Consider the following 26,489-nt stretch of genomic DNA (forward strand, 5'->3'; position numbering starts at 1 on the left):
CCAAGACAACTCTCATTAAAGTCACTGGAAACACTGTAATTACATTTACTGAAGGTTAGAGAAGCCCCTAAGATAATAACAATTCCTGTCTTTATTACCTATTTGTATAAAAAAATTACTATGCAGTAAGTAACCTGTGCATAAGGTCACTGATTTTAGTGATTGCTGTTGGAAAGGAAACAGGTACGAAAGGTCCATCAAAAGCATAGAAAATAATTGAAGCGGGTAATGACTTACATCGTTACATAGCCAGTAGATTGAGGAAAACGATTGTTCACCTTTTCTCAGCACTCATTAGACTGCATCTAGAATACTGTGTCCAGTTTCAGGCTCCCCAAAAGAAGGCAGGCACTTACTAAACTGGAGCAAGCTCAGCGGAACCCACCCAGACGGTTGGGGCTGGAGCACGGGCCCTGTGAGGAGACGCTGAAGAACTGCCTGTTCAGCCTGGAGAAGAGATAGCTTTAGGGGGATCTCTAAAACATACCGGGAGACTGCCAAGAGGAGACCCTGTTGGGCTATTTACTTGAGGTGCACAGCAGGGGAACAAAACACAATGGTCAAAAATTGAAACATAGGAACGTCCAGTTACTCCACTGTGGGGATAATCAGGCATTGGGATGGGGGCCTAAAGAGGACATGAAATCTCCATCTTTAGAGGTTTCCAAAGACCTAAGTGATCTGGTCTGAATTTAGTGCTGACCCAGCTTTAGGCAGGAGGTTGGACTATGTGAATTCTCCACGTTCCTTCAAACAGCACCGATTTTTTGATGCTATCTCAGTACCTTTTATTGCCACAAGTTATGCATCGGTGCTGACGGGCTAGAGGTTGTAGTACTAGAGTCAAGTAGTGCTTGCTGCCTTACTGTTTTGAAAGCACGTGAAAAGAAGATGAGGGCTGATAGTGAAGAGAAGCCTTCGCAAGAGGAAATAAACGTGTATTCTGGTTCTTCGGACACGCACTTCAGTTTGAGATGCTTTGGCATCTTTGCCGAAGGCTTTCTTTGCAGGGCTGGAAAAGTAACCATTTCTGTTGCGAGTCCTAACTGGTGTAGTGAGATTTCTGTTGGGACGTGTCTGTGTTATAAAAATGTCTTCCTAAAATGACTTTATCACCTCTTTAGTCTGCTCTGAAGTATACGGTTTGTTTTAAGACTCCTCAAACCTTAAAAATGCTCCCAAAATATTCTGATATCAGTCCTCGCTATGTACTCAAAGCATAAAATGAAGTTTGTATTTCTCTCCTACAGATGTTTGCTCTAATTGCATGTGTAACCATAATACAGAAGAGGCATATTACAGTGCTTACAATGTATTCATGTGAAACACTGGGGGATCCTTCTGCCCTATTTGAAAATGAAAAATAAGCTGTTCTGCATTTTTTTTGACTTCTGGAGCTTGTTTGAAGTATGCTGAAGATGGGAATCCGATGATGTTTCCTCCCTATCTCCTTTCCCTTCAGATTGTTTGTTGACAAGATGGTGGTGGCTAATGGGAGCCGTTTGCGTGCTCTGCTGATCTTGAACTTCCCGGCAGAGGGAGCCCACAGACCAGCTCCAGCCCCAGCTGACACCAGCGCTTTCTGGGGATGTCGAGGGGTGCGGGAAGGGCTCAAAATAAGTGAGCAGTGAGATAATCCCCCGTCCCAGTGGAAGATATGAGGCTGCAGGGGTGGAAGGAGCTGTTCTGTGAGAGGCAATGCTGATTTTTAGGAAGTTTCACTTGTCAACAACTAGCACTTCCGTTCAATAAAAAAGTTCCCTAAAAGTTTACTTTAGAGTCTTGAAGAAGCTGCAGTTTTCACTTTTTATTAAAAATAAAATGGTTGAATTACTCAGGCTTGTGTCAGATGCCAGATGTTATACTTAGCTGAAATCCTTAACAAGTCAAAGAACTGGCCCTGCTGATGCCGTTTCTCTGGATTTAAACAGATGGTTCCCGCCACTGCCTGTGCTGTGTTAAATCCTTATGTCAAGCTACAGCTGTTAATAAGCTTTTACTTACAACGTGTTACCAGATAACAAAAAGCAGCTAACGCTTCTTTTGGGTGGGCGGGTTGGTTTTTGTCTCTCTCATATAGAATAACGATATCCTGGCACTTCCATAGCATTTTTCATCTGCTGTTTGCAAAGCTTTCTATAAGGAACAAACTATTATCTCTATCTTGAGGAATGGAGAAGGAAAAATGAGAGACCCACATTTGACCCACACACTGGGCTGGTGGTTGACCTCTGATTGGCCCAAAGTTTTCTGGCGCCAGCCCAGTGCTTTGGTCTCTAAACCAGATGGCCATTTCTACTTTCATTCCTTCATGGTAGGCTGTGCAGGCTTACAATAAAAAAAATGGTTTTAAGTATATTTCTAACCTGTAAGATGTAAATGGCCATTTGCAGATGGCAAAACTACACTTACAATTTTTAATTTCATTGGTATTAGTAAAAAAGAAGAGCCACAGTAGCATAACCTTTGCACCGTAGAACAGTATATACGCAACCCAAGAGTCCCTTCCAGCCCCAAGGTGTTTTCCAAGTGATATATTTGCATTAGAAGAAATCATAAATCCTTCTGTAGTTTCAGATGGTTCTTCAAGGGTTTCTCTATTTGTTCATGACTGGCAGAAAGCAGTAGTACTATAATACCTAAAGAAGGACACTAAGAAAGACTGCAGATGCACACCCAGACAGGACGATGTGCTGATAAAAGGGAAAGTGTTCTCAACGCCAGTCTCAGAACTGGAACTCTGCTGCTCTTTGAGCACAGTTTAGTTACACCTTTACAACAGAAACAGCTGGCCCTCAAGCTCATATGTCATTTGCACGTTACGAAAAATTTCTTCCCTTCTCTTTCCCCTATCTTCTCTGTGCTGACCTCCTCTTCTGTGAGCAGTTTTGGAGTACTAACATTGTTTTGCCTCCTCAGCAAGCATCATATCACCCCGATGTGAGCGAAGATGTTCGAGAGAGAGCCCTGCGCTTTGGAACAGAATGTACCCTGGGATACTTGGAACTCCTGGAACATGTTCTCCTGGTAAGGAGTCATCTGCATGCACATACTGGATCCCTTCCAAGGAGAATATTCTCTCTGACCTCTTTCTATAGTGGCTGCTAGTAACACATTTTTATCAGTTTGTCACAAGATTATCAACAGTTTTGTTATTCAGGAAAAGCAAGCTCAGTACTTCAGCTCAAACTGCGAGACAGAAGGAAGACTGGAAGTACTTAAATGGGACTGAATTCTGGATCAGATCTGGAGGCAGTATGGGTCCTGACCTAAAAATGGTCCCCAGAAAAGAAATTAAAATAAGACACTTAAGTATTCTTTTAAGCCCACTATAAGCATTAGACATACTAGGCACGCTCCTGTCCCCAGACCAAAGAGGTTACGTTATCTTTATGAAAGCACTTTTACATGCCTTTTGCAGTCCTTATGCCAGGAAAATAAGAGGCACCTACTCAATGACATCCCAAAACCCCAAGCCAGCACTGCCTCACAAAGAGCTTTCCAATTCATGTCAGACGTGACACCTCCAAAGCTCTGCATAAAAATTCTCCACTCAAATCAAAACTCATGAATCCTGCTGTCAATTGGCTTTTCTTGACTGTACTTAATTATCACATCGCATATTGTTCTTCTGTTGCTTTTACATTTGTAGGAAGCAATAATATGTGTTTGAACTAACATTTGTAAGATATTGGAGGTGACTTAATCAGCAGTCAGCTTCATGGACGCCCAGAGATTTCTTTTACGTGGCTTTAAGCTGACATACTAAAGTCTCTTGAAACTGAAATTTGCAGCTACCAACTGCAGATTAGCAAATCCAAGTCAGCTTTACTGCTGAGAATACGGCATGTCTAATCATTTACATCAGCTTGTCAAAATATACGTAACAGTTACGCTTGCCACTAGTAAGGAAAATAGTTCAACAAAAGTTGAACTTGTTAATGTAATTCCTAGAGCTGCATAGCAGTAAGTAATTTAGCGTTAGATGTGTGATCCATTTCTAGTTTAGAACTACTTTGGGGAATTTTTCAGATCTGGTCTCCTGAACTCTGTCATAGTACTTGTTTCAAACTATATGCCAGAACGGAACGAAGACGTGAGTCAATTTTTGCTCATTTTATTTTCCTCTCTCTGCTTAAGTAAAGAGCCTTAAGGTAAGAAAGGCCTGTTCCTCCAATACAGCAGAACAGGCCTTTCTTACCTTAAGCTTCTTTACTTTCAGGGCCCTAAAGCCATGAGAAAGTTCCCCTCCACCTCTCACACCCCACCCCCCCAATGTTTGCTGCCTTAGAAAACTGACTCTGACCCAGATTACAACCACGATTGCACAGCATAATGCCTGCAGGAAAAAAAAAAGGAAAAAGGATGTATGGAATGGTAACTTTATCTTCACTCTGCTGAAGTCTGTCTAGAACTAGTCACGTACACATAATAGCACGTGCTGTGCTCCATAAATGTAAACAGGATCTGGAAAGTAGATGATGAAAAAAAGATCGCTTTCGAAGGAGCATTGAACCAAGTAAATGGCAGACTTTTTGCTCTAGGGACTTTTGCCTGCTTTACCCTGAGTTCCAACTCTTGGGAGTTGTGGCAGACACACAGTCTCTGAGTTGCCTGAGCAACTCCTGCCATACACAATCTTGCTAACTTAACATCCTAGCTCAGATTTCTTTTGCTCAGATAAAAGAAAATGATAGCAAGATGGTTTCAGTATCAGACAATCCTTTTGCCTCCTGATGCCTGTTATTCTGGTAGTTGAAAACCCCTACGTCTACAATTTGTATACAATTAATGTATAACCTCCAGAAAACACAGATCATCTCAGATTAGAAATCTCTACTTAGTCCACATGGCACCTTGTGATACAACTGTTAGTAAGTTCAGTCATGCCCTTGGTAGTCAGGCTAGAGATGACGTCCCTGTGTGTCTCAACACAGGGATGCCAAGGAGTACTATTCAGCAGCCATATTTCTTTGAAGATTATACTTTTTAGGTGCAAGAGTTGTCAGATGCAATATCGAAGATTCCTTAAGCCAGTGCATTGAATTGTGCAGAGGTTGCACCGGGCGAGTGGCATAAAACTGACTTGATTGCTCAAAGGAATATTCCTCTAATCACCTAGCTAGGGGTAAGGCGCAGGAACACGCTAATTAAAGCTGTTGGGCATGCACAAATTCGTATAAAACAACTTGTAGGTTGTATTCTTAGCCAGGTTAAAGACTGGCCTGCCCTCCTACATATTCATATGCTCCATCTCTGTCAGTATTGATGCATGCTGAGTTGAGGGGAAGTCTGAAGCTTTTGTTATTGTTCTCATGCCATGCCTGTACATGACTGCAGGGGATGAGAATCTGCTGTGAGTTCTAAACTGGTGTTAAAACAATGCAATTTGTAAACCACCTAGTTTTAAAATTTGCATCCATTTGTTCAATTCCAACATTCCCGCTGCTATCATAGGTAGCACTACTGTCACTGTTTCTTGCTGGAGCAGAAAATGCCATTTTTTTAGTCCTGACCACAGTCGTGTATTTTTGGACATTTTTGTTTGTGTGGGAAGATAAACCTTGAGATGCTCAATGCTCAATTTCTGCCATACTAAGGGATTATGCAGTGCATAAACCTTGGTTTATGACTGCGTTGTTACATTTTGTTAACATTGCAGATTGTTTAGCTTTTGAGGGTTCATGTACTTCTGTTTACTATGGAAACTAGTTGACTAAAGATCATCCTTAGGAAGCAGGACGCCAGTCCACCCATACATTGACATGGCAGTTGCAGAGAGATAGGATTCTTCATGTGGCAGAATTTTCACCAGGCAAAGTTAAGAAAACAATTCAGTTTAGTTTATTCTGTCAAAGTAAGGGCTTAGGCATTTGACTGCAAAATGGGAAACACGCTTACAAAAGGATAAAATGTATTTTCAATGTGCACATAATTTTAAGAGCTGCTTTGCAGGGGAGTTTTTGAAAACATTAAGAAAATGCACACCTGAATGTGACTTTCGAGACTCAATATCCTGTTTTGCTCTTAAATATCTCTCGCTATGTGTCAGTCTCCTCTCAGAAGTAGTTTTTGAGTATACATGAATTTCCAGAACTTAATCTTTTTTCTCCTTACAATATGGTAATTAAAAATGCAAATGTTATTCCTGTTCAGGGGAAGAACTCAACTTCATTGTCTGAATGTCTGACTGTTTTCCATTTGAAGAAGCACAGTTTAATATGTGATGCAAATGGGGCTAAACCACAACAGAGGTGTCTGTCTTTCCCTTCTATTTAAGGGTCTTGCCCAGGGTTGGCCTTTCCATTGTGTTCCCCAATGATTTTTTCCAGAACTAGGCAAATAGTGCTAGCTTGCAAAACTCTGTAATTCTATTGCTTAGGAATAGTGACCAACCAGTTTGTTAATACTAGAAAATCAGCTCCTCTCCAGCAGTTCAGAAAGACTAAGCCTGATGCGTAAGTACAATGACTACAGTATCTGAGAATGGAGTGCTAAAGCTACAAATTCCTCCCACATACTCATACATGCACCTCTGTTTTGGAGAATTCTGTCCTAGTTTTATTGCTGAGAGCTTCCAGACAATATTGTCAGTTCCTGTAGAAATGCAAGGCAGTGCACTTTCTAGTATGCAACAGACGTTGCAGTCTAAGCCTTTGCTGCTACTGATGCATTGACAATTGTGTTTTTCTCACTGGACTTATGTTTTCTCTCAGCCGATTGCGGTATAAAACAAACCTGCCACTAGCGTGCCTTGGGAATGTTCTGGCCTGCTCTGGAATCCTTACTAATATGCATTATTGCATTTTATCTTTTTCTCTAGATCCTTCAAAAACCAACTCCAGAACTAAAGCATCAGTTGGCCTCTTTCTCCAAGCGGGTTGCTGGTGCTGTTACAGAGCTCATCCAATCAGCAGAAGCAATGAAGGGTGAGTTGGGCAGCCTGGCTACCAGTATGGTGTGCTTTTTACTCCACAGATGGTGATGATGATCTGTCATTTTTGGAGTTTAAAACAAAACCAAAAACTAAAAAAAACCCTTCTAGTATGTTCTAGGTGTCTTGGTACTACCTACTTCCATTCTTTTAATTTCTCTGCTGGTATTCACTTGTTCACAGTGTTGGTAAGTATGTCTATTTGACCCTCTCCCACTTCACATGATCAGTCATAAGTCATCTGTAAACCACATGGCCTTTGAAGATGGAACCATCAAGCAGAGCACTCAAGAACCACAGCAGCAGAAAACAAAATACAGTATCAGTCCTCTTGAACTGGCGGCTGAATTGTAATTGGACGGCTGGTTCCTTTCCTTATACTCATGTTTGTTCAGTCAAAATAAGTCCTTTCCTTTGTAGTGATAGTTGCTTTACAACTTCAAATAAAAGGGGATGCCACCATCTTACTGAATTAATACTCAGCCCCTAGCAATGATGTCAGCTTTAGGTCTGTGGTGCTTACCATCCCCTGCCTGGGTCCTGCCCTAACAAAGTATGTTAATGAAACAATGAGACTTCAGACAATTTTGGTCTGGATGATTTCCTGAACTCTTAGAATTGAAGAACTTGTGGACAAACATAAATTCAGCACTCAAATAAGCAATGAATTCCATTGCTTAGCAAAAGTTCACTGTTCTTATCATAGACAAGTGATATCTTTCTCAGCTACTGACTTCCTTAGTAAAATTTTTATCCAGTGATGCATGCAAACTCTTAGGACGACATTTCTAACATTCTGCATTTTAAATGAGATGAATACATATAAAGGGTGGTGTTATTACATATCAGACCACTACTGCTGAAGCACATCTACTACCAGATTTACTGGGAATTTTAGTCTAAAGAAATCTTCACAGCCATCAGAAAGGCAAATGAGCATTCTAATCTCACAGGTAATAGAATGCTACAGTAAAATATTTTTAATAAAGCATTGTAGTAACTTTTTATTTTATTCTGTGCCACACACACCCCCAACAAAGGCTTCTAGTAAATTCGTATTTGTTCAAGCATTCTTTCCTAAGCTAGGCCAGAGAACACTATACTCATTTTTCTGATATCCCGTATAATATACATTTCAGGTTTTTCTCAGTTATTATTTCCTGATTTTATCAGTACGCATTCCTTGGAAAAGAATCCTGACCAAACACTTTTCATATATGGGAATTCATTATCATTTTCTTACTTTTTTTCCCCCTCTATGTCTTAATATAGCTACTCTGTTTCATAATTATGCTTTTTGCCCGTTCAGGTAAATTTATTGAATTCTTCAGCCTTTTCTGCACTGTTTCTTATGTTCCAAAATTTCCATTTTCATTTGCTAACAAGCCGAGCCAATATCAGAATTTTTCTGTTCCCTAAATGCTTTTTAAAAATCTTTTTATTGTTCTCATCTTTGGAGACATTTATTCATTTCCAGTATTTTTTGCATTTTAATTCATATTCATTAAAATAAAAATTTGCTTTTTATTTCTTTTTTCACTTGCTGCCTGTAGGGTTTTCTTTTTATTCACTTTAGAAGATTTTTTTGTGGGAAGTAGTATGTTTTTTAACCCTTCTCAATTTTCATTCCTAATTTTCATTTATAGATACTTGACAAAACTCTGTCTCCTAACCAATTTAGCATGTAAATGTTTTAACCTTCATGAAATGCCTTTTTTTTTGAAGAGGAAGTGCTACATTTTACAAGTTTGGTTTTGACTGTGTTTATATGTGCTGCCTGTATCAAAAAATTTTTTTCCCTGCTTATCTGCCAATATTAGGCTTTAATATAGAATTCATCTTGTACACCATTTGAGCTGAGAAATTGTCTTTGGTAATGTTTTGATACTTGATATAAAATACATATATCTGTACTACATAGGGATTAGCAGCATGAAATGTGGCTCACTAGGATTAGAGTACCATGTGTGTCAGCTTTCTCCCAGCACATCATAAATAGCAGCGAGTCATTTTGTATTCTGCTGTGATTTGGTCATCCATAGCAGAAACTGCCTCATTCTTTAGCTGGTGCAATGTTGATCCATAAGCATTCAAGGTTATTTCCTTTGATGTTTGATGAATCAGACATGGGTTATGCTAGTCCTGAGGGAAAGTGCCAGTATCCTTCTCCCCAGTTGCTCTTCCTTAGTAACGATTAATGTTTCAGTTGATATTTTAATATTAGGTTCACCCAAGCTTTCTGATCCAGTTTCAATAAGTTTAACAAAACTTCAAGGGATTTTTGCTTTCCTTTGTTTTTTTCGTTCTAACTTAGTTTTCCTTTGCCTGTGTACATTGCTTCCCACCCTCTTCTGTTTCCATCTATGACGCCACTTCCTCCCCTTGCCCTTAGTAGTTATGAACTTAGACGTTTTCCTTCTGGTTACCTTTCTCTCTCCATCTGTTTTTCCTTTGGGCTGTTTCATTGCTTCCCGCAATCCAGAACATGGATGCTTTCTCAATCTTGTCATCCAAAGAATATTGTTATGAAATTGATAATAATAATGCACTGAGAACTTCCGAAAATCTGAGATCACCTCCAGCCAACTATTTTGTGGATCTACAAAATTTCTGTGAGCCAAAAGAAATGCCAAAAACTCAAAAAAAAAAAAAAAAAGGTTGATCTTCATATATGTTACAGAAACTGCTTTGCCCTTCTGTACACTACTGTTAGAAACACATTGCCAAAAGCATGCTTTCTTTAGTCAATACTAGCTTCATCTCTAACCACTTCCAAAAGTGAGAATCTGAAAAGCATGCTGTGGATGATTATATGTTGTCTATAACATGTTCTCTTTACCGTTCTGTCAGACTTCTCAATGTACCTTACAACTTGGTCAAGTTAGAAACCATCTTAGTAAAAGCTTTGATACACAGAAGTTGAGTAACAGCTAGTTCTGTTCCCAGTATGGACAGTATTCCTTTTCGAAGCTGCTTTGTTTACACAGTTGTCAATTAAGTTACTTTCATAACAGAATAACCCTGCTAAATACTTTTTTTCATTCTGACTTACATTTTGCTTTCAGTGGCTTAAACCACAGTGGTTTTATGCCACTATGGTACTAAAATCAGCTTTCTATGATGTGCATTCTGTATTTGACACTTGAAGTGTGATTGTAAATCACCTTGTTTGAATGGCAGCTCACAGCGGCACGGAAGTTATTGTCTTCGTCTCCATTAATTTCAGGGACAGAGTGGGTGGATCCAGAAGACCCAACAGTCATTGCAGAGACAGAGCTACTAGGGGCTGCAGCATCAATTGAGGCTGCAGCAAAGAAGTTAGAACAGCTGAAACCAAGAGCCAAGCCAAAGGTGAGTGTCCATCCCCCTTGTTTCTTTGAAGTTAATAAAGCAGAAGATGCATATAGCCCACATATTGATGTATACTTTGTTACTGCCCACGATAATGGTATAAACAACCAAACCTCGCATCAGTCTCAGTGCCACTAGACACTGCACTGGATGGGACTTTCCCCTGAAGGGGGATGCTCTTCAGGGAGTGAGTCAAGCACCAGCCATGAGCAAGCAAAGGAAGAAAAGAAAAATATTAGAAATGCTTTTAAGAGTCACAGTACCCTTACTGTTGATTATTTACTTTTCTGTTTCCAAACACATTTTACTGATGCGAAAAGTCATTCTCACTTCCTTTCCTTTGAGAACCCTTTGTTCTCATCTGAATGTGCGTAGTATAGCAGGAGAAGGCAGCAGCAACACAGAAGGGATTCAGCAGAATGCAAAAGACCTTCAGGATTTTTCAAGATACTAAAAACATAGCATTTTATGCCATGCTAAAAGAGTAGCTGCTTCAGTATCAAATCAGATATGTGGTATGACCATTTCTGTTTAATTTACCGGAAGGAAAATAAATTGCAGTTGATTATGAAAGCAAGTAGCATTGCATGTTGCCAGGTCATTTCAAACATGTCTCTGAGTATGTTATATAAAATTAAGCCAACTATTTTCATGTGCAGTACAGAGGAAATATATGAAACTGCTGTTGCTTATGGTTGTATGCATAGCTCACAAGACTGGATCACAGAGAATTGCTACTTTTTGCCCAGTGTAGAATAACAGGCAGGTTTTAGAAGAAATTACCATGTTGCCTACAATTGCATCTCTTTAAAATGAAAATCATGCTTTGGCTGTGTAATTGACTTCAGGAAAGGAGTATGTATCTATTTCCCTGTTTATGCTGCTTTGTGGGTGCAAAACTGTTTTCTAAGTAAAGCTAATGAGAAGTCTTTCTAAAAAGGAGGGCCTCAAGAACATGCAATGTTGGATGATTGTTGTCAGTGCAAAGTGGTATTTTGTTATTCAGGAACATCAGATGAAATAGTTCTTGGTAGCTTCACTCTTTGAGGTCTTCTCACCCACACCCTCACCCCCGCTTAGTGATGGAAATAAATTAGCTCATGAAAAAGAGATGCTCTTTGTCCTGCATTTTTTAACAAGTACATCCATTTTGTTTATAAAGAAAAATGGTCCTTTATAATGAGATTCTACAGAGCAGAGGACACAGGCTGAGTCTGAGGAGAGGAAGAGTCCTCCATCACCTTTTCTATACAATCACTGCACAATAGCATATGTGTGTTGCCTAGTAACCACAGAGCAGTTTCCTTCCAACATCTAAGCCACTCCAGGGTCATTGTAATTTCCCAGTGAATACAGATCTCACACCTGCTCCTCATTTAACATGTTAATTTGACTACTGAGTCTGCCTGTGATTTATTGGTCTGTTTATTTGTCATTTTCTGAAACTAAAATTCATATCCAACTGTTTGTTTAATTTGGGTTTTAAACAGCCTTTACATCCTCTTTTAGATGTTTAATCCCTTTCACAATGTGAATTGTAATACATATGAAAGGTACTAGGAAGATCACAGAATGGCTCAAACACTACTTTCCTGCTGAAGACTTGTAGCTTGTATCCTCCCAGAGTAGGATTTCCTGCTTTGAACAGGCTCTGTCCTTCTGCTGCTGGTCTTTGCCAACATTCATAGTGTTGTAGTGTGAATGCGTAGACTAGGTAAGGGGGTTGACACAACTGATTTTTCTTATGCTTAGTCTATGAAATGCAAGAATAGTATCTATCTTCTACAATGGAACAGACTGCTGGTCCAGCTAGACCAACATCCTGCTTTGATTAACAGTAATCATCATCAAGTGAATTTTCAGAGAAGTCCTTAGTTGGCAATTTTAGATTAATCTGCCTGCAGGAAATCCATCATCATCATTATTAATTGGTGGCTGATGCCCTATTTTTGCGTAAGCTTCTGTCATTGGGGCAGGGAGAGGGAGTCATTTGATTTAGGCTTGAATTTTCATCTTTGTGTGTTCCAGTGTGTTATCTCTAAAGAAAAAAATCCATAGTTGAAGGTAGGGGTTTTTTCTCATTTGGTCTGCTATCTTTTTTTTGATATATATATACTTCTAGATTTCTTTAATTCTTCTTTTCCTTGTTTTCTCTTCATGTTTTTGCACCTGTCATACCCCCTTGATGTCTTAGATTAAGATCAATAGCATGAAATGTCTTTAATTTTGCACTGCTGGGAATCATCTTATCACAGAGAACAATCTCTAATATTAAAGACACAGACCAGCAAACTGCTGCCCATATTTTAGTGTATGATGCATATTCTGTTTGCTTTAAATCCTGGTCGTCTGGCTGCTGGTGAATGTGCTCCTAAAATGCTTAGTCTGCTAGTCTGCTGCCCCATTGATGCCCTGTTAATATCTGTCTTTCTTCTGAGCTTATATCTTGCAAGCACTTTGAGGACTCTCCTCAGTAGGTGTTGTTACTCCTCCCCGTGACACAAAACCTGTTCAGTATTCTCATTGCGGTGTTCAAGGTGGAAAATGATTTGTGAAGCAATGAGATCTTTATTGTTTATTAAACAAGTTTTGGCTGTCATATTTCCTTTAAATACAATTACGTTTTTCCTGAGTGTGGACTCTTTTTTCTCTTTTTCCATTTTTGGAGGGTCAAGTGTCTTGCAGTGCAGCCACATACTCTTCCTGTTACACAAATATGCCACTGGCTGTAAAATAACAATCCCCAAAAATTAGTAATTTTTTGAAGAACAAAAACATTTTCTCCAGTGAAAACTACATTCTTCACTAATACTGGAAAAGGAACGCTTTTAAGGAAAAAGGCGCGGTAGATGAGGTACAGCAGCAGAGAGCATTGCTGTACCTATCCTACTCTGTTGGTATGCTCTTCATGCTTCTACCCAGGCTCATGCCTTCAAACATAAGTGTCTTTAGTAGTCAATAAGAGTTCCCTGTTGTTAGCTTTCAGCAGTTTGTCCTTTTTTTTTTTCCCAAGATGAATCAAACCTGGATGCCTTTTTCTGCAGGACTCTGTGTGATATGTTTGATATATTAGGTTGTTATTTAATCCAACTATATATCAAACATATTCCTACAGTGTCCTGCCCTGTCTCCGGGGGTTTTAACATAGTAGAAGGCAATATGAGGGAGTACATTCACTCACAAGCAGGTTTAGAAGACTTCCTGCAAACTCCTAATCTAATCTGATTTAAAATATATATATGAACGGCTCCTTCATCAGTAGAGTCGCTCCTGGAGGGACTTTTAAGTTGTGTAGGGCCTTTTATGACAGTGAGCAGCAGCTGTGCCAGGAACTGACTTTCACTGAAATGGTTATTGTGTTTTTCATGGCCCAGTGCAGTAACTTACCCTTATTGGTTTTCTTTTTATGAAATAGAAGATGAGAGCTGCTTCAAAACAAAATGGTTTGTCTTTTGTAATTTTTTTCTACTGTTCAGCAATGAGATTGGGGGCTCATTTGTTCTCCTATTAACCCTAACTTTATTTATGCTACCCCTAATAACGGAGATTCTGCAGAAAACTGGTTAAAAATACAGTACAAAAACATCTCAAATTATTTTTTTTAATGGCGCCATCAACATGTTCAGGATATTTCATGCTACAGACTTTGTAGCTAGCCTAATAATTTTGGTTCATCTGTTCTGGTGACTTCATTTTCCAATCCATTTATACCCATATATAGTCAATAACAGCTTATTAGTTTAAGCCTGTGGAAAAAGAGAGGTGCTGATCTTCATGGGGGCTACTTTAGGAAGTAGACTTGTCTCATAGATCTGGTTTTCTAAAGAAACCCAAGTAGCCCTCTCAAGTAACTAAAGGTTACAAGGTGAGATTTTCTGCCACGTATCACATCATTGCTCCTAACTTTGTTCATGAAGGCTGTGAACTGACACATGTTGTGAGAGTACTGTTGGTGAATGGGAACTTAAGAGAATTCAGGGCACACTCTTTAATAAAGGGAATGGGTAGAAGAATTACTTCTCTTGTAGAGCACTTTGCTGTGTTCAGTCTTGGACTGCTACATCTCCTTCTTGCTAAGGAATGCTCTTTGGAGAGTACAGGCAGGTAAACATACCCACAGCGCTGACGGAGCATTATGCCTACTTCCCCATTTCAAACATGAGTATCCAGCCCTTAGATGTCAGACTTGAGAATGCTGAAGGGAAGACTGTGGGGAAGGACTAGAAAACAAGGATTTGTTAGACAAGATGAAAAATCCACAGGAGTTCCACAGTTTGAGTGCTGTGTAAGGCTGCTTCAACAATAAATTCTCCACAGAAGAGAACAACTGTCAAGAAAAAAACTTGTCCTTCTTTTCCATAAATTTAAAAAAAAAAAAAAAAGTTGTGAGATAACATGAAATGTAGGATTTGGATGTTTGAGAAACTCAGGGTATGGTTTCTTCTCCTCCTCCCCCCGCTTCAGTATCATTGGAAAGAAATTCATTTGGTACACTGGGGGGCCAGAAATCTGTTATCTGATGAGATACTAAGGTTTATCTGTTTTCCTTCTGAGCTTTACCTGCTGGTCCACAGTGGAAGGTAATCCAGCCATTGTACAATAGCATTCTCAGTAATGCAAGATTTGATTTCTCTGCATTCCCTTTGAAAGTAGTCATTTTTGCTTAGCACTTATGGGCAAAATTTAGTCTATTCACTATGCTGAATTGAGTTCAAACAACTACTTTTCTTCAGCCTCTTTTTAGTGGCTGTTTTTTTTGCAAATTGAATACCTTCTGGGCACATACACAGCTGCCTAATAGATCAGAGTATGGCCATGGGCATTTTATTAAAATTTATGAAATAATTACTCCTCCTTTATAATAAATAAGCAGCTACTGAAATGCTCACTCACTTAAGTCTAAATTCCTGACAACACTGACATATAAAGAATAATACACGCAATATATTTTTTTATGTTGGAAATGAAGATTTAAAAACTCTCAATAACAGGGAGCCTTGGACCAAGGTAAAAGTGCAATAACAGTCTGTTAAATTGACTATCATCCAGTGGTACTTTTGTTGATATTTCAGTTTAAGTCTCTAGTCAGCTTATATCGAAGTCAACAATGCATCTATTTTAATAATGAAAAGAAATTTGATAGTGACTACACTATATTCCTGTAGTCACTTTGGTTTTGCGATGTCAGGATTTGAAGTAAGAGTTTTATAAATAAGGCTTGAGGCCTGTTGCATAAATTCAGGACCAATGTGATTACCACTTAAATACAATAATGGTCATGATGTTACATTGCAAGCATTGCCAAAAATTGATGTGGAACATGACTTGCTCACTTTACAAAGCAGTTTCTTATACTCTTACTACAAAGAAATATGTTTCAATTGATGGGATTAGCCCAATAGCAAGGCAAGACAAACACTTTTCCTTTAATTAGGTGGCTTTTCCTAAAGGATAAGAAAAACTTTAAAGTGCCAAACAACTTCATCTACATAGCAGTTTTCATTTACAGATCATTCAGTTTTTCTGGTGTCTATGGATGCTACGGTTTCATGTCCTGGACTTTGTTTTAGTTATGTGGCAGTTATGTGAAGTGCTGTAGGACTGAGCACTGCTTGATGTGCCATTTTGTAATGATTTGTAATTACTCATCTTTTAGTATTTTATAATTGACTACTATTTCATCAGATGGCAGGAACAGGAGAACTAAACCTGACTTAAATTTAGATGGATGTGCTTAGACTGGCAAATGAAGTGCCCGGCTTTCTAACTCAAAGCCCACTTAGCTGGTGTCCCTAAAGTTAGTTATTTGACACAAGAATGCTGTGGTTGCGTAAGTTGGAAGAAACCTGTATTTCAAAAGCCTCATCCTTCACAAGGTGATCTGTTCTGGTATTGTATCCGCTAGCCCTACTGGTCATACAGCGTTGGATTCTGCTGATAGGCTTGTGATTTGATCACAAATAAAATACATTCTGTTGGTTTATTTTGTATAAAAAACAATCAGAATGCATGTCCCAGGCCTGGTTCTGTTTAAAATAACAATAACCATTCATCTCTATCTATTTTGTTAACTGTTCAGAAGCTAGTAAGTGCGCTTAAATGGATAAATGTTTTCAGTATGTGTTTAAATGATTAGAAAGTCAGGGAAATTGTTCTTTTATGGAACAATAGATTTGCATTTTAAATAGCAAGAAACCTCATTAGGAACAGCTGATCTCTCCATTTGCACATGCTTGTTGAAAGACATGTGTGGATGACTGAAGTGTTGCAGACAGACCTTTGGAACTTCCTGTCTCCAAGATGACTAACCTGGACCACTTCACAATGCTGCTCTCTGTGAAATGACAGCTTTTAGCAAAAGCTGTTAAATCTATGCACTTGCTTGGCATCTACATTAGATTTCTTAGTACAGGTGAATGAGACAATATACATTTATCACTGTTCTTTTTTAATGTTTTAGGTCTTTAAGTACTTAGAAAATGCTCTACCTAATTTAGCAATCCTGGAATCCATTATTAATAGCACTACAAAGATAATTTTGATATGGAAAACCAAGAATTTCTTTTCAGACCTGCACTTTTCTGAATGTAGTTTTGAGTAGCCCTAATGGAGATAATGTCTTAGAAAGTTGAAGGCAATTCTTTAAGTATCTTGTGTGATACTCAATTTCACGTGTGAGCAGCCACAAGGGCAACTTAATATTTCAATTCACTTATGTTGACTCCCAGCTTTAGTCCACATGAAACTCCTTTGCAGAAAATGATGTGTGTACTCATGTGTTCCGAAATCTTCTTGTCTCACTTTGTATATGTCCTCAATCTTGAAAATACAACTGCTTTCAGGTGAGCAATATGTGACATTGTTCTTTCTTGCTTATAGCAAGCAGATGAGACTCTGGATTTCGAAGAACAGATCCTGGAAGCAGCTAAATCCATTGCAGCTGCTACCAGTGCCCTCGTGAAGTCAGCTTCAGCAGCCCAGAGAGAACTGGTGGCACAGGGAAAGGTGGGTAAACAGGACAGGTAGCAATGGGGGGGGTGGTGCAGGCGGGATCAAAACTGAATTTAGTCTCTTAACTGTTCTCTTGTTAAAACAATAGGAGAGCAGCTTAGGAAAGACTAATGAAAATGTAAATCTTTCATTCATTGCTCATCACCATACATGGCCCAGTCTTCATTCTGTTTAAAAAAAACCAAACCCACAATTACATTTATTTAAACCTCACAAGTGTAATCAAGTGTTGGGCTCTTCAGATGTTTCAGCTGTGGGGAGTTTTTGTGTTTGTGGGGTTTTTTTTATTTCTTGAAGATCTGTGATTAAAGCTAGTAATGTATAGTCCCACAATACAGCCTGGGGATCCAAAACCAAATGTCACAGTATACGATACCACTCTGGACCAGAATAGCAAAGGGCCTCACTAACTGTGCCCTCAATGTTTTGTTGTCTGATTCAATGGCGACATAGGCCTGCGCGCAAATTCAGTACATTTAAGTGAACATGCTTGTAATTGTTGTTGGGACCAACAGAAAGAGTGCTTATAACATGTGTCACCCTTTTGGTCTGGTCAGGATTGAGGTCTCTCATTCATTTCATATCCACCACTGTTTTTTTCCCCAGTTAATATACTTTGAAACTTAAAATCTGAACATCAAACAGATATGTTGCCTGTGAGAACAATTTGTTATAGTACCATTGTTGTATAGTTATGGTTTCCAATTTCATTTATTTCTTTATTCTGAGCAGACTGTGTCATGGATCCTGTCACAAAAGCGCTATGCTGTCTCTCTAGGATTCCTGGGGAGCTTGTGCTTTTAGTTCCAGCAGGAGCACAAAGCACTTGTTTCTGAACAATAGTGATGTAACCGTTTGAAAAGACCCACCATAAGCTGTAGCTATGGAACTTATCAATAATGCATAAACCAAGATATTTTTAATACTCATTGAAATCTGGCTGTGGAGACAGTCCAAAATGTGAGCATTTTGACTTACCTGCTTCGCTTAGATTATTGTGCAGTCTGCTTTTATGTGATAGGACCTGTTCTTATTTAGTTTCATTATGACATACAGCTTGCTTTGCTTTCCTCACCACCACCACTGTGAAGTTATACAGAATGATACAGAGTGTATTTCTATCCTGGTACCAGCCCTGAATCTCCCTCAGGTAGCTTTGGCTTCTTTGCTCCCACCGATACATTTCTGTTTGTGTCGTTCAGATTCAGGCTAACAGCACTTGCATCCTATCATCCAAGTTCAGATAATTGCTAAAACCACTTTAATTTGTTTGTTTGAGGAAAGCTGTAGCTTGCTGTTCTAATAGAAGCACACCTGTCAAATATAGTGCCATATTAGCAGATCTGTTCACCCTGCTCTGCTGAATTTAGCTGTGTTGCTTTATCTGTCATTCTTATATAGTAACTTGCTGAAAGACCATGAATTTTTGCAGCGAATGGCTTTTACTGATAGTTTCTTGCCTGCTTGGAGGATCTGCAAATAATACTGTGGTCTTTAAGGGAAGAAATTCATCCCAACCAAAATCAAAATTTAATGAAATAGCAAACTTCAGAATTGTTTGTGGCACATCCTCTCATTATGATACTTCTCACAAATAAAGCAAGCTATTAAAATACTTCCTAATGTTAGGCAACTGTTTCCATTTCTGCAGTACAGATCAAGTCTGGGAAGTTGCATCTGACCTTTTTCCACACCACTCCTCTGTTCACTCACACACACTTGCGCACACACACAAAATTCAGACACCACTAACTAGGCTCCTATATCTGTGATCTACTTAAAATAGGCTTTCTGGGGATGATTAGGCAAGAAAACCTTGAACCCTAAAGAATTCAGGGACCTAGTGCGTTCTTTTGATTTCTCAGTTATACAAAAGTGTCACGAAAGCTATGAGAGAACGCATCTTCTATTTAGTTGATGCCACACATAAGGATTTGATTCTGATCCCTGGAATCCTCATTATGCACAAATCCCTGTTTCCATTTCTTTTAAAATACAACAAGTTTCTGGACCGTGTTTACATTTCACGTCCCAAAAACTCCCAGACCCAGGCAGCTGGGGGTGGGAGGCTGGCCAACCAACTGTAGAATTTTGTTTCATTACTTTCATCTGATGTGGGAAGAAAACTGTCTCCTGGTTGTTGCCGGTACTGCTGATGCCATGAACACTTAGGTGGATGAGCCATGCAGAAAAATGGGCTGCTTTCCTCAAATGCCATTATTAGGCATGAAGACAGTTAAGGGGCCTCCCTGTGGAGCTTTCTGTTTTGTACCTTCCCATACTGCCAGAATCAGAAGAGATTCAAGAATGACATAAATCCAAATGTGTTGTGGAACCAGAAATAAGTTATTTTAAAGGCCAGGAGATTAGGAACTACTGCTTCAACTGTTACTTAGGCCAAAGTCTTGGCTGCAACAATCATTACTCTGGGACTTCTGCACATGTTCCAAGGATGGGGGCAATTCAAGCAGCATAGCAAGTTGGACACTGCATGAGCAGGCAGATGTGTGCTGGAAGCACACTTATCAGGTAACTAACTTTCAGTTGGATTTTCTGCTCCTGTATGTGCTAGGCACAGTCGCAGTTGAAGATGTTTCCTTTTCTCATGGATTACTGTTTGTCTAAATCCGACACAAAGCAATTGTATTTTCTGTTTCATTGTAAGCCATCTCTGAACTGTTTTTTCAGGTTGGAGCAATCCCTGCAAATGCAGCTGATGATGGACAGTGGTCTCAGGGACTTATTTCCGCTGTGAGTAACTACTTCTCTTAAGGAAAAGTAGCACCTTCTCTGAAGAAATAATATTCTGTGAGAATACACAGTGACTTTTTTTTCTACTGTCTCCTAGGCCCGAATGGTGGCAGCTGCAACCAGCAATCTCTGTGAAGCAGCTAATGCCTCAGTACAAGGCCACGCTAGTGAAGAGAAGCTCATCTCATCTGCCAAACAAGTGGCAGCTTCTACTGCACAGTTGCTTGTGGCTTGCAAAGTGAAAGCTGATCATGACTCTGAAGCCATGAGGAGGCTACAGGTACTTGTGTTCTTAATTGCTGAAAACCCGTAGTAGTGGGTTTTGATGTTACACATCCATTTCATGTTTAGCTTCTCTGAACTATTACTGAATTAACACTGTGTTATGATGGGTAAAGTCTAATGTCTCCAGGAGTTTAGTTTAAGGGTGTTCATTTTAAAAATGGCTACAGCCTTCTCTGACATCCTGTCCTGCAGGCTCAGCCTAGAATAGAAGAGCTATTTCAGCTCCTTTTTTCATACCGTCAACATGGAGTATCTTTAGTTGCAATGAAATTTACTCTTTTCCTCTTATTTGCACAGATGCTACTAATGGACACTCAATATAACAGTTGATGTGTGGATAGGTAGAATCAAGTTCAACAGAAATACATATCACTAAGTATCTGTCTGAGCAAGAGGAATTAATGTCATAATTTTTTTCAGAGTAGAAAAATGGGTTAAATATGTAGGAGGAAATAAGTGTATCAAAAATCTGTTTGTTTCTATAGAAAACAATGGCATGCTAATGTTATCTCTAGGGATGAGATGGGTTTAGTGCTTTAAAATAGATTCATATAGATTGACTTTTTTGAGGGTCTGTGGGGAGGTATCAGTAACTGGAAGATAGTTCTTACTGTAATGCAACCTGCACCTTAATAGCCAAATGCTGAGATTGGTCTGAAGGAATTTTAAATGCAGAACAAAAAATAGAGACGGGAACAAAATCAAGTACTAGAGACTGTGTTTTCTCAGCTCTGCCAGGAAATTCAGGGTACTCGGTCACTGTAGGCAAATATTAAACAGACATCGAATGTGAAAAGTTGGAAGGGAATATGAAAAGGAAAAGAGCCTGAGCACGGATAGAAATTGAAATTTGCCACTTTACCAAGCTTCGTATTAGCCCCAAAATTAATAATGAAGGGAAGAGCAGTTTGCACTTGGAAATAATGTCCCTTATCATAGCAAAACCAGTGAGTTGATGTCTACCAAATATTTTTACTGGTGGATTTGCCAAAACTAATGAGGCTTTTCAGCTGGCTTTGCCCCCAGCGCAAATGTTTTCACATAACTTTAATCAATAGGTTAGGTTCAGGAGTTTGAGTTTATTAGCTCTCTCCTACCCTACAAACAACTGCAAGCTTTGGGAGACCTTTAACTGCATTTCCCATGAATGCTAACTTGGAATGCACTGTTACAGAGTCTGTTCCAAAACTTAATGAAATAGATGGAAATACTTTCGTTCTCTTTGGGTGAGGTCCAGACTAAGCAAAGAAAATTTCAAATAATTTGTCCTTGGGTCATTTCAGGTGGGAAGAGAGTTAAGTTCAAAGGGAAATGAAGCTGGAAATATGGAATGGGACTGAGGGGAGGTGGGGAGCAGGTTCAGAGCTGGTCCATGTGGCTTCCTCTTGTGCCAGTGTGTCTTCAGCATGTGAGAGCAGGCTGTCTTAGCCACCGGCCTGTGTGAGAACGAGTGTTCCCACAGGAACATGACACATGACATCTGGGTGCATCGGGAACCCTGGGACAGAAAACTCTACTCCTGTTCTCTCTCACTGCCTGTCACAACACTGCAAGTACCTACCATTTTTCTGCACATTGTGAAAGCATTAAGGTTTTCTATCTGTGGCATTGACTGATTTGCTGTTAGATACTAGGGTTTAGGGTTTAATATGAGAACAGCCTTACTGGATCAGACCAAAAATTCATTAAGCCCAATCTATATCCCTATTCCAGCAGTGGTCACTAGGAAATGCTTAAAGGAGCAACCAAGAACAGCGCAAGCATGTGTGATACTATTTTCTACTATGTTCTTAGATTCCAAGCATTTTCAACTCGGGAACTTCCCAAGTCAGATGCAGATTCTGTATGTTTAGTTAACCCTCAGTGGTTTTCTGCTCTTAATTTATCCAGTCCTCTTTGACTCCATGTAAACTTTTAGAGTCTAATTAACACTTCTTGGGGCAGTAGATTAAGTTAGGACAGCTGTACCTATGTCTGTCCCAACCTGCTTCTGCTGGTTTAAATTCACACAGTACAAATAGCCGAATGACATGCAAATCCACTCCTGTAGCACACAGGTCTCAAATTTCATTTATAGGATAGGGACCTTCAAAGTGCAGGGGTTCTAGCAAGATTTGACCACTCACATCCTTCTCTTCATGAAGTATTCAGTTGCTCTTGAGAGTGCCTGGTACAAGGTAATACTGTGTCAGTTTGAGTAGTGATAAATTCATGTCACTTTGACCAGACTATGTTACTGCAGCAATGTTGACAACATGTTGCTTCTGGTATCTCAACTAAATTCTTCACAATTAAGTAAGACGCCTCTCCACATCATTCCACTGTGCACTGAAGACTCACCCATAGTAACAGTGATCTAGGTGTTCTTCTTGCCCAGGAGGTGGAGATATCTTTGAATGGTCCTCTGCCGCATTCTCTAAACTTGTTTCTTTGCTAAAGCACTTGAAATACATTTGGGGGCCCACCTTTCAGTATTTGTATGTATAATTGAGTAGACAACATATAGCTAGGTCCCCCAGTCAGTCCCTCAGAATGAGTGACCCATGACCCCTCCTAGTGCTAAGCCCACATCAGCCCAGAAGTTTCTTTTCCTGCCTCTGTCCTGACATTGGTGAATAGATAAAGAGGTGGAAAGGAGGAGGACTCAACTAAGAGCCAAGAAGGAACCATAGATCAAATTTTGGTGTATAAGACATAAGACTTATCTGGGACTCACAAATTTAAAAGACTGCCAGTGGTATACGAAATATCTCATTTACACCTCCATGTGCGGTACCCCTTAAACCATGGACTATTCTTCGCCCAGAGCCAGCTTTCCAGCACGTTCACCAGCTCGTAGTACACTGGAGCAAATTCAGTGCCAGATCTTAAGATGCTGAGCCCTATACTACTGTCACCTGCCTGCACAGGGTATTTCCTAGCCAAAGGTCTTCAAGACCTCAGTGCTTCAAAAAAGGTGCCAGTGCCATCTTTTAGCTTTAGTAGAAAAGAGGTTTGCATTTTGTTTGTGACAAGGACTCTTCTTCCACTCCATGCGGATCACAGTACGAGAATCCAAGGCCACTCCTCTGGTATCCTCCTCTGTATCCATTAAACCAGTGCCCGTGGAAATGGTCATTATTGAGCATGCAGTGTGGAATTTCTACTGCCTATATGTATTATAGTATAGCAAAGATAGCTTTGTCAACATTAGAATGCAGGTAGCTTAATTACGTTCTCCTTCTTGATGCACAATTGCTAACACTACTCAGTTTAGACAACAAAAGATGTATTACAAATGTATGACTGTTTATCTTTAGGACACTGAGAATTTTTAAGGAAATCAAAGTTTAAATGTGAGAGAATCATGGCTACTTTGCCCTGATGAAAGTCCATTAATTTAAAAACTCCATTGCCTTAAAATGTTTCTTTATACACTAGCTTTCATTTTCTGTTGTTCTTCCTCAAAAAAATAATCTGACCAGTGTTGTGCATAACATAACTTGTGATTTCATCCACTGTTTGATTTTAAACGGTAGGAAAAAAAATCTCCTTTGTGAGTTTCCCAATTTCTACCTTCTTAAATAAAGGAATTGTGTTCCTCTCCGTACCACTGATTTTGAAAGATTAATTTGCTTTTCACTGGGAAAAACAAAACACAACACACCTTTCCTATGTCAAGCAAAGATGTTTTAGTTTTGATGCTCAGATGAATCCATGTTAGTTATGCATTTTTGTTATTACTAAATCTCTTTTGTCTTTTTCAAAGGCTGCAGGAAATGCTGTCAAGCGAGCATCAGACAATCTTGTCAGGGCGGCCCAAAAAGCAGCATTTGGGAAAGCAGATGATGACGATGTTGTGGTCAAAACTAAGTTTGTGGGTGGCATTGCTCAGGTTGGTACAATCACCCAAGAAGTAAAGCAGAGAAAAACTATCACAGAAATGCAGCATCGTGTTACAACGTCCATCTGCTGCATTGCAGGCTGGACAAATCTATGTAGAAATCTGTGATAAATTATTTGATGCCTCACTGTTAGGTAACCACTGACATAACATCAAAGTGATATGTTGTAAGATGTCTGCACGTCTTCGTTGAGCGTTTACCGTAATAGCAATCACCATTGTCCAATATCTTTTCTTTTGTTCTGATGAAGGTAATGGTTCTTTTCAAACCTCTCTTATGTACTTCAAACATTCCCAAATCTTAATGGAACACTAGTTTTTTATGTATACAATCAAAGAAATAGAAAGCGAGAGATAAGAACTGATGACATTTTGTTACTGTGACCATGATAAATATGGGGAAATAATAAGAATATTTTAAAGTAGATTTCAAGGCTTTGAGGCTGTACCAACTTCTGGATTCACTGTTGTGAACGAGGAACACCATACACTGTGGTCACTACTTAAAAGATACTGAAATATATCTGCAGCAATGAGTGTTCAATTTTACTATCACTCAAACATTATGTTAAGACAAGGTGCTTATCCTATGTGTGCTAACCCCTCACCCCGATGAATGTTGGGGGAGCACACCACTATAAAATCTATCATGAATGTATAATAAAACTATGCTAGTAGATTCTTTTTTTCTTTTTTTTTTAGTCCTCTTTAAGAAACAAGTGGGAATACGATACTGTTTTTGATGGCATAGTCCTGGAACCTGGAAAAATTTGAGTGATTCCTCCCAAAGTAATTTTATTTTGGTGCTTCTCTGAAGAATGCTCAGGGCCTAGCTGTGACTGGTGTCATTGGGAAAGAGATCTTGTTTTACAGACAGTAAATGTAAACAGTGACAGTCCTTGCTGTCATAATTCATGCTTCTGTTTTCTAGATCATCGCAGCCCAAGAAGAAATGCTGAAGAAGGAAAGAGAGCTGGAAGAGGCGAGGAAAAAACTGGCTCAGATCCGCCAACAGCAATACAAGTTTCTACCCACAGAGCTAAGAGAAGATGAGGGTTAACCTGCTGAGATTTTCTTTTTTTTCCCTCCCCCCTTCCCCCCCCCCTTTTTTTTTTTTCCTTTTCTTTTAAAGAAATAAGCTAAATGGGGACAGTACAGTGAGAACTGCTCTGACAACATTCTGGTATGCCAAGCACTTACCTAAATAAACTGCCTGTCATAGCTTTGGATGAGCAGAGGGCAATAAACACTTGTTCTTTCTCATCTGGTCAGCTGAGGTGCATGATGATCAAATAATGGTACAGTGTTAGGTTCATCATTCCTGTTCCTTCCTTGACTTATATCTCAGGAGAGAATGTTTCACTTTTTACTAAAGATACTAAGTCAGTATTATTGTCACTTTCCTGATGCTTGAGGTATTTATCGTTCCTTGACTTCTTATAAACCTTCCATCATTTTAATAGGAAAACAGTCAAGAAGTCTTTCATATGATAAATATCACATGAGCTGGTAATTCTTCCCCAACTACCCATGTAAAAAGATGACCGAGACAGAGAAGGATGTATGTCTGAGTGGAGAAACATGCATGAGTGTGGGTTTGAAGAAAATGCCCGTCCTCTTTCAGTGTTATATACCTGGTTCACCCCAAAACTGGAGGAATTGTCTCTGCACCTGTTTGCACTAGTAGTATTACTCCTCACCTGATACCAGCAAGCTTCTGCTTGTGCAGTATTTAGGTTTACAAAATGTGGCAATAGCCATTCTTTAAAGAGCTCAGAAAACAAAGAAATGGAAACCTTGTCACTGCCTCAATAATAGCAGGTTCATGAAGGAAAATGCTGTTTCAGTTATATACCTCTAATGTGTGACTACTTTTACAGTATTTTACACACATACACATGCTCTAACATTGGACTGAATAATTTGCATTTTGTTTTTTAATTGAAGTTATCTGGTTCGTACTGTGGGATTTCTGTTAGAATGTACGTTAGTTAAAAAAGGGAAATGCCCAGTACAACAAAAGACTATCACAACTCTTGTTATTCTTTTAATAATTTCATTTATAATTATTATGTTTTGAAACCTGTGGGTATTGTAGGAAAAAAACAGTAAGTGATTTACGAGTTGACTTTTCCTGTAATATATTTAAAAAAAAAATATGGACTCTGGGGAGTTTGTTTTCATAGTTGGTATTGATGAAAACTCACCAAGGAGTTACAGAGAAGGAATAGCAGCAATCTATCAGCAATCTTTGTCTTCAGCTGCAGAAAGGTA

The 26,489-nt window shown here is 39.2% G+C and overlaps 1 protein-coding gene across 1 annotated transcript in view; it reads left to right on the forward strand.

Moving 5' to 3' along the window:
• TLN2 (talin 2) overlaps positions 1-25,707 on the forward strand; it is a gene marked incomplete at its 5' end in the record, with an annotated part of 110,433 nt that extends 84,726 nt beyond the window's left edge. The window contains 8 exons of the mRNA XM_082004923.1: positions 2,920-3,027; positions 6,824-6,929; positions 10,161-10,285; positions 17,165-17,290; positions 19,985-20,047; positions 20,145-20,327; positions 24,081-24,206; positions 25,147-25,707. Coding sequence (XP_081861049.1) covers positions 2,920-3,027; positions 6,824-6,929; positions 10,161-10,285; positions 17,165-17,290; positions 19,985-20,047; positions 20,145-20,327; positions 24,081-24,206; positions 25,147-25,275 — 966 coding nt within the window. The 3' untranslated portion in view covers positions 25,276-25,707. The remainder of the gene's footprint in view (positions 1-2,919; positions 3,028-6,823; positions 6,930-10,160; positions 10,286-17,164; positions 17,291-19,984; positions 20,048-20,144; positions 20,328-24,080; positions 24,207-25,146) is intronic.
• Between the last annotated feature and the right edge of the window lie 782 nt (positions 25,708-26,489).

Source organism: Phaethon aethereus, assembly GCF_964289735.1.
Source record: "Phaethon aethereus genome assembly, chromosome: 12".
Lineage (NCBI taxonomy): Eukaryota > Metazoa > Chordata > Aves > Phaethontiformes > Phaethontidae > Phaethon > Phaethon aethereus.